At 29.2% G+C, this 14,569-nt stretch overlaps 1 protein-coding gene across 1 annotated transcript in view; it reads right to left on the bottom strand.

The window, feature by feature from the left end:
- Nucleotides 1–941: 941 nt before the first annotated feature.
- The window catches only part of LOC100159471 (formin-2), a 49,753-nt gene continuing 36,125 nt past the window's right edge, over nt 942–14,569 (bottom strand). The window contains 17 exon segments of the mRNA XM_008187984.3: nt 942–1,212; nt 1,301–1,376; nt 1,460–1,615; nt 1,721–1,772; nt 2,014–2,106; nt 2,170–2,340; nt 2,519–2,666; nt 3,363–3,572; nt 3,675–3,736; nt 3,802–3,892; nt 3,975–4,107; nt 4,175–4,295; nt 4,362–4,507; nt 4,509–5,590; nt 5,763–5,857; nt 5,941–6,043; nt 9,284–9,444. Of these exon segments, the coding sequence (XP_008186206.3) occupies nt 1,183–1,212; nt 1,301–1,376; nt 1,460–1,615; nt 1,721–1,772; nt 2,014–2,106; nt 2,170–2,340; nt 2,519–2,666; nt 3,363–3,572; nt 3,675–3,736; nt 3,802–3,892; nt 3,975–4,107; nt 4,175–4,295; nt 4,362–4,507; nt 4,509–5,590; nt 5,763–5,857; nt 5,941–6,043; nt 9,284–9,444 (2,930 nt within the window). The 3' untranslated portion in view covers nt 942–1,182.

A 14,569-nucleotide genomic window follows, 5' to 3' on the forward strand; every position in this document is an offset into this window, starting at 1 on the left:
CACAAAGCACTGTGCTGTTGTGGCAACCTCAGTTTATTTTTCCGGTTTGATAAGTCAGGGTTTTTGGAAAAATGAGTAATATACATTGTTGTTTTATACAAATCATGTTAGTTATAACCAAGTACAGGCCCCATTTGCCCAATGCCCTCTCTAAAAAGTAAAAATCCCTTAAATTTAAAAAAAATATATATCAAAACCTATATAATATCAAATATTTTTCATTATCTTGGTATATTTACGAGCAGAGAATATTCATGCATAATGGAAACACCAAAAGTTATATATATCTTCAATGATATATAGGGTTGAGGGTTGTAGTCAGAATTTTATTTTACCAAGTGGGGTCTAAAGTGATGTCCATTTTTTAAATCTTTGGTATGAATGAAGTAATGTATTATTCATTACGTACCATGACAAAAATATTGTACGGATTGAGGATTTATTCCCTGGATACAAATTTTAGCAATGAGTATAGAGCAAATATCTCACTTTTAATTGTAGGTAGGTACTGTATATATTTGTATTGGCCCTACAAGGAAATAGATTACCTATTGTGGTTTAAAAATGTTTCGCACCATGATCAGTAATAATTACCACTTTTTCGTTTACCACTGGCCCTCCTTATAAATCAGTGGCCCCAGCTGGCCCACCCAGTTGTAAAGTTCTGGCGCCGCCACTGCCCATTGTTTATAATCATATATTTACACATGATATTAATATATTATAATAGTGACATAGTGTATAATGAAATGTACAAAACCATAATATAATAATTAATATATTTTATATATTTTATATATCCAACTAATGTCTAGTATATAGATTTTACTTAACATTTCTAGTCAGTCTTTACAATAAATCCAACAGTTAAAAAAATAATATTTTTAAAGATTAAAATTAAAATATATATGTGAATATAATCTTTTAGTGGTTAGTATGAATAACATTTATACTCTCAACTTATAACAATAGACTTATAATTAACATTTTTAGACATGTGGAAAAAAAATAAAAACATAAGCGCATGCTTTCGAGCGATCGTGCGTACATATTTTCACAATATTTTCATCTTAACATGCATTGAACTATGAAAAGTAGTAGATAATTAACAACATATGTTCATTCAGTCTTGAATTTGATTAAAAAAATTGTTTTTCGTTTTAGAAATTGATATTTAGAAAATCATTTAAATTTTGATTGAATTTGATTTTTCTAAAAAATAAAAACAAATATATTACATTTCTTAGAGTTGTTATCAATTTAGGAAAGTAGGTAATACAAGTTAAACAATGTTTATTACCAGTCCTTCTAGTGATTTTTTGTTTGTCCTAACTAGTTGTTGTCTTTCTTTCGTTCTTCTTTTACTTTCTAAGAGCCTGAAATTGTGTACATTATGAAATATATTATACAAAAATGTGTCTTAAGTAAAAAATGATTGACTATAAATGATAACTATTACTTTTCTTTTACGATTCGTTGTTGTTCCATATTCCAAAAATCTTTGAAGTCTGTACAGAATGGTAACCACAATGGGAAAAAATCTTTTGGTGCAACATCTAGGAGACTTTTACTGGTTTTTGGTTGGAACTGATAAAATCGCATTAGCTTAATAAACCTAGAAAAAACAATACTGTTTTATTTTGTTGAACCGTAGATTTTAAGCAATGCATTGTAATATATGATACAATATTAAAGCATTTTCTAAAGTTGAATTCCTTACAGTTTTTTACTTTCTTCCAAATTCTCATGTTCATTTTCTAGTTGTCTGTGCGCTGTTAAAAATATACAATTTATATTAATAACTTTGTAATTTAAAATTTGGTTCATTGTATAACTTGGATTTTTCTGGATTCCTATTTAAATATGTATATTATATGAATCTTACTTGAAATTACATCATTATTTAATTTAATATTACTATTTATTAACTATAATTATTAATTTATATTCGAAAAATAGTTCAAACTTCAAACTATACAATAAAAATACCTAATATAATAACTTAGGATTTACCCATAGAAATAAATGATTCCATTTTTGTTTTGAAGGGTTCCAAGCTATCATAAGCTGATGATAATATTACTTTGTCAGCTTTTTTCTTGCAACCTACAAAAAAAAAAATAAACATTAAATTAAGAACTAAATGAATAAATATATTATAGTTCTCACCAGCCAGTTTAATTTTTAATTCTTTAAGACCTTGTTGTAAATCATCAAAAGTTACGTGTGCTGCTCGATCTACATCACTGGGTTCTGGCACAGGTAATGTTTCTTTCATTGGTTCTTTACATTCATTAATGTATGTTCGTACAATAAAATGTAGCAGAGTCATTGAGTTATCTATAAATTAGTCACTAGTTCAGTACTATAAGTCGAGTCAATTAAAAAAAAAACCATACATTTATCTCAATAATATTTAAATATTTTGTTGATTATGTTCACATTGCACATGTTTAAATTTAACTTATCTATTAGTCAAAATGTATTATACAACAAAACGTAAATATATTTTCTTCACCTTTGCTTTTAACATCTCGAAGTTTAGGTAAGATTTCCAAACCAAATCCATCTGCTTGACCACGTTGCCGATTACCTCCATTCATGTAATTCCCCAATGCTAATATGATGGCCAAAACTTTTTTTAAACTCTCGGAAGTCATTAAGAACTATGTAATAATATAAATGACAAGAATGTGTCAGTATATTTATGTATGTAATCTACAGGGCTCATAAGTTCATGCATTTGCATATCAATCTCGCTGAGTTGTATTTAATGCTAGATGATATAGAAATTCATTTCAAGGTATCATGGTTAAGTATATGGGAAGTTTTATTTGCATATTTAGAAGTATTTTCGCCCATTTGGCATATTTATTTTATGCATTTTCCTTTTTATTCATAATTTTGAAATTCCTATAGGTAATGATATTATTATAATATAATAATATCATTTTTTTACTAAAATACTATGAAAAACCAAAATTTGATGAAAAATGCAATGCCTAATTTATATTTGTTCACTCTATAAAATGTATGGGAATCATCGTAACGTAAAATGATTAAAAATTGGTAAAACTTAAAAATATGAATGGATATTTCTTGTAATTTCTAAAACTCCTTATGATTTCTTTTTTTTTCAATTCATGTACCTATTTATAGTGCATGTAATGCAAATTTCTGAACTTTTTTTAAGGCATTTAAGGCATTTAACTTTTTAAGGCATTAAGGCAATTAAAATGCATATTTTACCAGTTTTTAGTGCATAAGTGCATGCTTATTTAGGCATTTTTAGGGCATGAACATACGAACCCTGATAATCTATAGCAGGTATGTAAAATAGTTTTATCATGTATGAAATTTACCCCAGAAGTTACTTTCATGTTATTCAATTTATTTGCTATGTTGTTCAAGGCGTCATTGAAATCAGATTGAAATATTAAACACGCAACTCGCTCACCAAAATGTGGTATTTCACTAAGCTCTAACAGGAACTGTTCTGGTTTGTCGAGTGGCTGATCTGGATGAGATGCCACATGACCTTTAATCAATCCCAATTCTTCTTCTGTCGCTGACTGTTTAACAACAACACAGGTACTCAAAATATATTAAGCTCAAAAAATGTCAATAATGGTACGTATTCATTACTGATTAGTGATTACATACTTGATACTTACCACTTCATAAATTTGTTGAAGTACTTCAACGCTTACTATAGACGTATCGAAATTATAAAGAGCTGAAAAACAAATATGAGTATAATGTTTAAATCGATATAGATAATATTATATAATTATTATTTACCATTTTCGATTTCAGAAAAATCCAAATGTAAACTCTGGGCTAATATGCCTACGTTTCGCGATCTCTTAGTGTCCAACAACTGTTTAAATTCCTATACAATTGTGGAAATGTTTAGAGAGAATAATATTTTTTTTTCTTATATTTATGAACCATCCACTCAATGTACAACTCACCTCTATCTTTTTTTTTAGTTGAACCTTTTTTTTTGCTAATTTTGGTTCTACTGCTTGTCGTGAGAAAAGCTGCGAAAACTCGTTTATATTCGGTATTGGGGCTTCTTCTAAATCACTCCACAGTGGTTTTAAACTAGACATTATACAAGTTCAAATTCAGTTTTTTGAACATTTTATACTGTCTACATTTTCATATTTACCAATCTGGTGAATCTGGAGTAGTTGGTGTGTATGTTTCTATAATAGGATCTTTCAAAATAACTCTTGTCCAATATAAAGGCCTCATAGGTACTGGTGGAGTTATTGGCTTTTTACGTAATACTATTTTAATATGAAAATTAACTTATAGTTATTTTATTAATGAATTATATTCAGTGAAATACTCACAATCACGTTGAGCGTTCCAACCACCAATAGGTGGCGCAGGAAATGGCGTTGGACCAGTCATCGGTGGCGGTGGTGGTGGAGGACCATTGAATCCAGAAACTGATTTGTTTAATAGTTGTGGTGGTGGTGGTGGTGGAATACCATTTGGTGTGTTATATAATATAGGTGGATGCGGAGGAGATGTATAATTTGCAGAAAGTATGATGAAGAGGTGGTGGTGGTGGCGGTGGCGGCAGCGGCGGAGGTGGTGGAATAGTACTTCTAGGGGATTGTGGTAACGGAGGTGGTGGTGGAATAATAGTTCCAGAAAGTTGGGGTAGAGGAGGTGGAGGTGGGATTATATTCCCAGTACATTCTGTTTGAGGAAGAGGAGGAGGAGGAGGAGGAGGAGGAGGAGGAGGAGGAGGAGGAGGAGGAGGAGGTGGCGGTGGTGGAATTATACTTCCAGTGAGTTGTGGTGGAGAAGGAATAGGAAGCGAAATACTGATTTCTGGAATAGGATGGAATGTTGCAGGGGGAACAGTACTTTCTGAAAGCTGTGAAGAATCTGTTGTTGAAGCAAGTTGACAATCGTTATCAATGAGTGATGATAAAGTGGAATCTGGCGGTATTTGATTCTCCGGTATTGCCTCGGTTTCTTTTTTAAAAACCAATGAATTTTCCGAAAAATCACATTTAATAGCTTCTATGGCGACCTCAGGTGAACTTAATAGGGAATCTGCACTTTGAATAATCGTACTACTATCAATTGTACTATTATCACTTGGATCAAAAAGTGGTGTTAAACCACCAAAAACGATCTTATTAAGAGAGGAACTTTTTGGTGTTGTTATTGGGGACAACCCGTTGTACGTTGGATCGTTCACGCCAACCGGAGTATAAAACACAGTGGAATCGCCACTATTAGAACTAGGTAGTGAAGATGGAGTATCTTTGGAATTCAGTTTAGGCGTTGATGAAATTGATGTCCTTTTGGTCGGTGATTGGATACCATTCAATTTTTTTATGAACGTTTCATCAGGTGTATTTCCATTTATTTGTTTAACAGGAATATTTGCCTGGTCTATTGATAGAGTCGAAAATTTATCAGTTAACGAAGATAATGACTTCTTGCGTCTTATTGGCAAACTAGTTGGTTTAGGACTTTTAGTTTGTGGATAATCAGATATATTTTCCAAATCTGGCATGTTTTCTTTGTGTGTTGCTCCAATGCCGTTTTTAAACGGTGACTGAAATATTTATATAAACAATTTTACTTTAATAATAGCGAGAGTTGTCTTTTATAAATTACATTATATATAATAAATAGTTACTGAGGATATGTTTCGAAAACGGAACATTAAAAAAGTAAGTACAATAAATACGGATATATACCTATGGAGGTATATGATATATTAATACCTGTTTTGAAACCGTTTTGTTTTGTATTTCTTGTAGTTCTTCTGAATTCGAATACGCTTGAGACGTTGGTCCATCTTTACCGTTTTCAATAACACCTTTGACAAATCATTATACAAAATAAATTAATATTTAATAGATACAATACATTTGCATATATGTATAATATAATTAATAATACCCAAACTTTTGTCAGTTAGCCATGCCGGTTGTCCAATACGTCCTGGAGACGACGATGGGGAGTTAATCAGTTCAGAACGAGCCCAGTAGTACATGTAGTCCAACTAAGAATAAAACACAAATGTATATTTAATTATCTTTAATATTAGTTTCGCATGAGTTTGTTGCGTATAAAATGTAGAAAGATCACTTGCAGGTGGGATTATATTATAGCTACAATATCATATTACAATTAAAATCATACCATTGTTTGAAATATAAAAAGGTAGATCATATTCTAGTGATACAGAAATATAATATAGTCTTGTGGGATGTCATTTAAAAAACCTAATACTATTTTATAGAAAACGCCCACAGACTTCCCACATCATACATTTATACCTATCGATTAGGTCATATTTTTGCTTTTTATAAGTTATCCAATTTCGAAAATATAAGGATTACTAATTAATGTTTGTTATTGAAACTAATCACATTAAATGCAACGATTCATTAAAAATATCAAACAATAGACAGCAATTGTGTGAAGTAAGTGGTAATTTTATATAGTGACCACTGACCAGCGTATATTAGATATATAGCTTTTCAGAAACAGTTAAAATTATATTAATACTGTTTTAAAGATGAACTATGTATTTCGTAAAGTGTTTTTATAGAGTATTGTGCATAAATGATAATTTTTCAAGGCTATAATATTACGAGACCCGTGTAGGTATTCTAAACCGGTAATAATTTAGTAGTTATTGATTTTATTGCCAAAGTAAGAGGACCGAGAATACCTAAGACGAAAGTTGATCTATAGTCTCGTCTGTATAGTTATCGTTTAAAATAATCAAGTGATTGTCATAAATAGAACATGAACACTACCCAAAGGTCCTTGATAAAATATATAATGAAATAAAATGGAAGACCCGAAGACAAATCATTATTAACATTTTCTTTAAAATACGAGCATGGTCATAATTACATACCTACGTTTCTAACGTATCTGTATTTTCATCGGAATTTCATTCATAGTAGGTATATACATGTTATACAATGTATTCAACTAGTTAATTGTTCTCTTAATAAATAAAGTATAACTCCCACATAAAATTATATTATTAAATATTTTATCCATATAGGTTATAGATGTTTTTAGCATAATTAAAATTTATTAAAAGATATCGATTTTAACATATAAGTAATTGTTTTTGCATCGACCTATATACTGTGTACAGTGTGCATGATATTGTCATGGTCCATGATATTATAATACATAATTAATAGATTACGAGGGGATGAGGTAATTAAAAAATATCTCAATATATAGCGTTTGAACAGTACATTTAAGTTCTGTAGATGTAGGGATTATTACCTCATAAGCCTATATTTTATAAAAATTCAAAAATTCGAAATTGCTAAAAAACAACACACAGGTAAACAATGAAACAAAATTACAGTACCTATTGTGTTTGTATGTGGATAAATTTAACAAACTATTCATTAAAAAAAAATTACTCTTCTATACATGTTTAGCTCTTAAAACAAACATACGCAAAGAAATATTAATCAATAAAAAATTATTTTTTTAAATTTTTATTTAAATATGCTATAATATTATATTTGATTTAAAATTAAAATATAGAAATGGTTTTATTATATAATATATTACTCCATGTTCAAAATAATATTAAGTGATAATTTCTTAACGTTGAAATTAGTAATAATGGTTTTTATAATTTAAAATCGTCTTATACAGTTATACCTAAAACCATAAGCTACCCAATCTAACCTTTACACATTTCTTAGAATATTAAATGTCTTTCGGTGTGAGATATAAATATATAATTATCAACAACCGGTGTTTTTTTTATGTAATTCTACGCCAAATATGCAAAATTTTTGTTAGGCGGGCAGTTTTTTTTCTCCGCCCATTTTTAATGCAAATGTGTCGTAAGCACTCATATAAATAATAAAGCTACAGGTGTGTCGCGATGCAGTAATGTATCGTTTATAAACTATTATCATTATAATATATATGTAGTGACTCTTGCAGTACCTACTCATATTATTTCAGTAACGTAGGTATTCAGGAATTTTGTTTCAACCAAATGAAAAAGAAATCCAACAACTTGTTATATTATTATAATACACATGGCGATTCATCAAGCATGCTCACCCTATTTTTCCTTTAATAATGAATTTATTCAAATTTAAATTTTTGGAATTTTTAAATATATTTAGGACTATATTTTCAAATATTCATGTAAACCATTCGTGTAAATTCATTTTGCAGCAACTCCCGTTTTTTTTTTAAAATGAGAAACAATAAATTTCTTTACTTTAGACTATGATGTTCATGAATGATCATGTATTTAAATCGAAATTCGAACGAGCAGTTTCTATTTATTAAAATGTATAGTATTTAGGTAAAAAATGGTTTTACAAAACTTTAAAATATAAGTAATATTTAATCTAATAGATACCTATTATACTCAGACAATGTTTCCAAGTATGAAATGTTGATAGATTAATAAGTAATAACTATCATTTTCAAATTATCATATAGCCTCCATATCTTCCAAACCTATTATCCTTTGTACAAAAAGTTAAATCACTCAAAAACTACTCGTACAATTTTCGAATCAGTTGGGTACATCAAAAATCATCTACTTAACAATTTACAGAAAAAAGTGATTCTCATTTGAAATAAATAAGGCGATATCACAACAAGACACTCCTTAAAATGGTATACAATATCTAAAGTATTTTAAAATAAGTTCATAAAACATGGGTAGGTTTCAGAAATCCGAAAAATCAGAATTTGAAAAAATTAATTAGGTATTAAACTAAACAGTGTGGGTATATAGAGCATGCTTGGTGAATCACTTTGTATATAATATAACATTGGTTTTATAGTAAGGTACGTCCATTAAATAGTATATAATATATTATAAAATCTATGATAATAGTCAGAAATAATATATTATGTTCAAACATAAATTGTACAATGTCATGACATAAATGCAAAATTATGACTGCCATAAAAACAAAAATGTAATATTCAATCTTTTTAAAACTGCCTGCTCAACACCTATATTCTGCACTCCTCTGTATTATCCCATCGGGTAATCAAAACATAATTTTCCAAACCGCAACTCACAGACAACCCACAATCAACAATTATTACAGTATACTGCATAGGTCCTCTCGTCGCAGCTGCATTGTGTATGTGTATAAGTGATACAGGTATATTGAGGTATATATAGAATATAGATATCTACTAAACGTCGTAATAATAATTGATGTACATAAAATATGCATATAATATTATATTCTATTCTAAATAACGTTACACTCACTCTAAACAGGTCGCCGGCTACCGTAGCATCTTTGTCTCGTATCTGTTTGATGACACCCGCAGTCACCAGATCTGTGCAGATTTGAGGCAACAGCAGCCGGGCATCCCTTCGGCGTTCCTCTGTGCCGAACGACGAAACAAGCCAGTTGACCAGCACTTGGCCTGCGTTCAAACAAAAAATGGATATCCGTTATTATTAACTATGACGACTTAACTTGAGAGAAAATTCGTTTCGACACTTGGACGGCTCACAAGTAAGCAGTACTTAAATATAAGAAGTACACATATTATGGTTAGGTTTCTAACCGTATTCTAATGTATTATATTATTATACTAATATAGTAATGCCCACGCCGCCGAGCGTGAGAGAAGACGAGAGAAACGTATTTCTGAGTATTATTATTTTATGGCGTGCGTCGCGCTTTAATATGTAGATTGTAGGTACGTATAACATTTGTAAGTACTTATATCTTATAATAACGCGCCGCGAGTGATTATAATATTATTGCAGCGGTACGATAGCGGCAGTTGGACGCGTTTTTGGCACGTTTTTCTGTATTATGGTATAAGGCATAATAATGGTAAGTAGGTATAACTTCCTAACTATGCATTATATTATATGACGCGCATACCGCGGGTAAGCACGGAAAGCAAATAACTGGACCCGTCATCCTCGCGTGTGTATCGCATCATTATAATGTGTATAATATATTATATTATAATACGTTTATTTAAATACCTATTCGTTTTGAAGTAGTCAAGTAAATTGTCGAGAAAAAACATAATATCTATAGTTGTAATTATACAATCATAATTTTAATAAATTCAAGGACGCCCGGCGCAGACATCTGTTGGTCACATTTTTAACGTAAAAATAAAATATACATGATAAAGTACCTATATATTTTTTCTGCACGAGCCAATATATTAAAATGGAAAGTACTCGGTCAAAAATAATTGCTGTGCAAAATGTGATTAAGAATTTAATACATTTACGCGTAAAGTCGTAAACGTACTAATATCGAGTCTATATTAGTAGACATATACATGCATAAATTTATATGTTATAATTTTATATATTATATTTATGCTAAATAACTGACATCCACTACTACCTGTAGCTGGAGGGTATCGTTTTTCCGATTATTATTATACCTACACGCGGAAATATTATCAGCGGGATTTTTTTGTTTGCGGTGGAAGGAGGATATTCGAATTGCTGTAAGGAGTTCATACATTATACAAATACAATAATAAACACTATATTATTATAATGAGAACTGAAATATGAATTTTGACTATCATATTATAATTTATATAATTATATTATTTAGTAGACCTATTTTAGCGAAAAAACTTATTAAAATATCCACTTTTGCGAGACATCGATCAATGCTTTCAGGCAATAAAAAAGTTAATTGTTAATGAAACACGTAAGATGTAACAAAAACTTAAGACTACAATAGTCGTCTTTATAGAAGCAAATAATTTTTTTTTCTTTCACAGTTAAATGATTCAATTTTATTTTAATAATATTTATAAATTGTTCATAATAATATTTATCCATTTTACTTCGAACGGTTAAAGCAATCAAATATAGAAGTGAGTTGTATATTTGTTTGGATCAGCTTCGATAAACATGTGAAAACTATTAATGTTCTTTCTAAACATTTCCATAATTGTTTAGAAATTCAAACAATTATTGGATATTATGAGATCGCGAAATATTTGCATATTAGCCCTGCCGAGTTTACATTTGGATTCTTCTGAAATAGTGAGAATAGAGAGTCCAGAATTAGCCTTTTATTTTAGAGTTTTCATAAAATGCGGCAAGAAAATTATTTACGCTTTATTTTTATGCAAATTCCGCATTCAACTATATAAAATAGGCACACTAACTGTAGATTATTTTTGTTCATTAGAAAACTGCGTAAGTTAGATATGACCGATATTTAATTTGGTTATTACTACCTCGAGTGTCCCGGGGGTGTATTCTTATAATGTCTATGTGACATCTTACTTTATTTTATTTACTTTTGTGAATTGGGAGTTTCAATTGACTGTTTCAATCAGTCAGTTGTAGTTGAGTTTTGATTTAACCATCGTAAAATGTACCTTTTAGATAGTATTGAAGTTTAGAGTATTAATGCGATGAATATATTGATATTGCATTTTTTCGACTAAATTTTATCTTTCGGAGTATTAGGAAGTTATTGGTTACGAAAAATTCGGAATACTATTCGATATTATAGCTTTATCATCAAATAAACTTAAAAGCTTCCTTCCTTTAGCACACTTATTATTATGTATACATACTCTCAAACCGACATTTTCAAATTCAAACGGGATTTGCCCTTTCTGACATGGCTGTTATTAACACCGGTGTTCTTCAAAGGGGCTGGACATCCTATCAACTATAGTTAATTATGCGGATAAGGTGTTAATTTCTATCAACGCTAACCTTCTCATTGCTTCATCAAATTTAAAAAAAATCACATACACTTAAATACTTAATGGAAAGTTGGTTTACAAAATGGCGATTCAAAGTTCATCAAAATAAATAGATATATACAACTTTTAATAACAAACTTCTCCCTTGCTTCAACATACATTCCCAATCCACTACTTCCCAGTACCTAATCGATTACCTAGGTCTCACTTTAGATCAAAGCTAACCTGGGCCCATCACATCAAAACTAAAAGAATGACTTTAAAAAATCGACTTCGAATGCTGAAAATTCTTTTATGCGATAATAAATACTCCTCTCTAGATTCCAAACTACTTATAAACAACTTCCTACTCAAATCTATTTAGCTTTATGGAATTAAACTCTGGGGAAACGCAAAAAAGTAAATTTAAATAAAATTCAAACCTTTCGAAATATTAGATCTAATAAATGTCCCACCTTTTGTATCAAATTACATACTCCACACAGATCTAAATCTAAAAACATTAAATTATGAAGTCAGGTATTTTTATAAAAAAATTAACGACATAGAACTTCTCATAGAAATCATCTTATTAAAAACTTAGCCTCTAATAATGCCTACTATACTCGTTAATGCTCCAAGACGACTAAAGCATAAGTGGTGCCGAGATCTCTTACTTAAATAAACATGCGTATTTAAGCTCCTCGAGTTTAAAGTGCATCACTGGGTGACTATTCTTTCATCAAAACTGTATATATTCATGTTTTTCTACTCTTAGCTTATATTCTTATTATGCCAACTTATACAGATTGTATATCACTTTCAAAAATAAAAAAAATCATTAAATTAACAGATATAAAAATACATCCATTCTAATAAATATAGAGAGGTAGTTGGTAAGCCGATAAGGATAAGATGATGTATCCAATAAACAATATTCACATAAAGTTGGCATTTTTATTTTGGGTACGTAATTTGTCAAATTTCTTTTATTTACAATATTTTTTTTCTAAATATATCTTGTACCTACTGAGCGGTTGATTTTTGGGTTAACTAACCCCCTTCAATAATACATTTGAAATCTTGTACACAATTATGCATAACATATCCAATTTAAAATCATTGTACACAAACATTATACATAGGTATGACCTTCATATAAAAATCAAACTGTATACCATCTTTTACTTTTAAATAATCTATAAACTTAAATTACTTATATTATACTTTTTACTACCTTATAAAAAATAATATAAAAATAGGATCTTACATTATAAACTATAATATATATGTAAGCTTTTTTATTTATATTATTTATTCTGGGTTTGACTGCATTTAACATATGCGGAACACAATGAGCTATGCCAAGATCCAACAACTACCTTCACATTGATTGAATAAGAGTAAAAAAAACCTTTAAGGAATTATAGTAAGTATGCAAGTTGTAAAATTATATACCTAGTTGGATATATATTAAATACTTTGAAAATAAAATCATACTGACGTAAAATGTTAATGGTTCACTTAATGTCTGTGAATAAAAGATCTTAATTTTTATCTTTACTTTTATTGATCTGAAATATAATCATTAAAAAAAAATTTTGAAGGTAGGTAATGATTTTATTAGATTTTTGTTAGGGTCTAGATATACCTATCTAACTTTTAAAATCAATAATGTTGAACTATATAATACTATATAATGTAATATAATAATATAATATACTATATAATACTATTTAATTCTTGGAATCTTCAACCGTGTTCTATTACCCTTGCACTTATTTATAATGCATGGTATATTAGTATAATATTACTATTTACTATATTCACTAGGTATATTATGTAAAATGGAAAGTTCTACTTGGAGTAATAGATACCAAAATTCCTGGTCGACTTTCAACATCACTGAATCACGATATAAATTAATGAAAACAATTTCACTCAATAACTATACGTTTTATACAATCTTTTGTATGAAACATTTATTTAATTTAAAAAAGGTATTAGGTCATTCAAGAAAATACTATACCTGGTAGTCAGTTGTTTTAGATTTTTTTAAATTATATTTGTTGTTTATAGAAAATTGTATTTGGAATTTAATACCTATGTATTGTGTTATCTGGTTAAAACTATTCGTGATCGACAAAACCGATGATCCGTGATGATTGCAACTTATGATAAGTTCTTTAGTTAATGTTATTATGCATGGCTATTGTAAATGCGGTCAACAAACTACGCCTTGTATACACCATACACGATGTATAATGTATATATTATATGACTGTAGGGTAGGGTTTAGAACATTACAACACTACATTGTAATTAAATTCGTCAATATAATATATAGTATTGATAGGTGCACTGAATGGTGTTGTGGAAATAAAATTGTTTTAATTTTGTTTTGGCTGTACCTATATAATATATACATACCTATATACAGAGCACATATACGTATTTATAAGGCTTAATAATAAATTACAATAATTTCTCACGCAATCTCAAGTAAATTATTTGCCTGGCCGAATAACAATGTAGTGGTCTGAGTTTGTTAACAATTAATTTTCGGTTTTGTTTTATTTCTGATTACATTTTTTTATTTTAACAATATGTACCTACTATGTAGGCCGTCAATAAAGTAAAAGTTAGTCTATAGTTATCACATATTCGAATTATCAGTTTTATAACGATTTATTTTAAAATGTGTATAGGTGCCTATATTAAAAGTTGATGACAATGAGATCGCTGTAGATTTAATAATTTCGTTATTGCTGAGTAATAATGTATAAGTACTATACTATACAATCTGTATTAATTGTAATCTAATAGTCTTTAAAAATGCATCGAATATTGATGGAGA

The sequence above is a fragment of the Acyrthosiphon pisum genome, chromosome A1 (genome assembly GCF_005508785.2).
Source record: "Acyrthosiphon pisum isolate AL4f chromosome A1, pea_aphid_22Mar2018_4r6ur, whole genome shotgun sequence".
NCBI lineage: Eukaryota > Metazoa > Arthropoda > Insecta > Hemiptera > Aphididae > Acyrthosiphon > Acyrthosiphon pisum.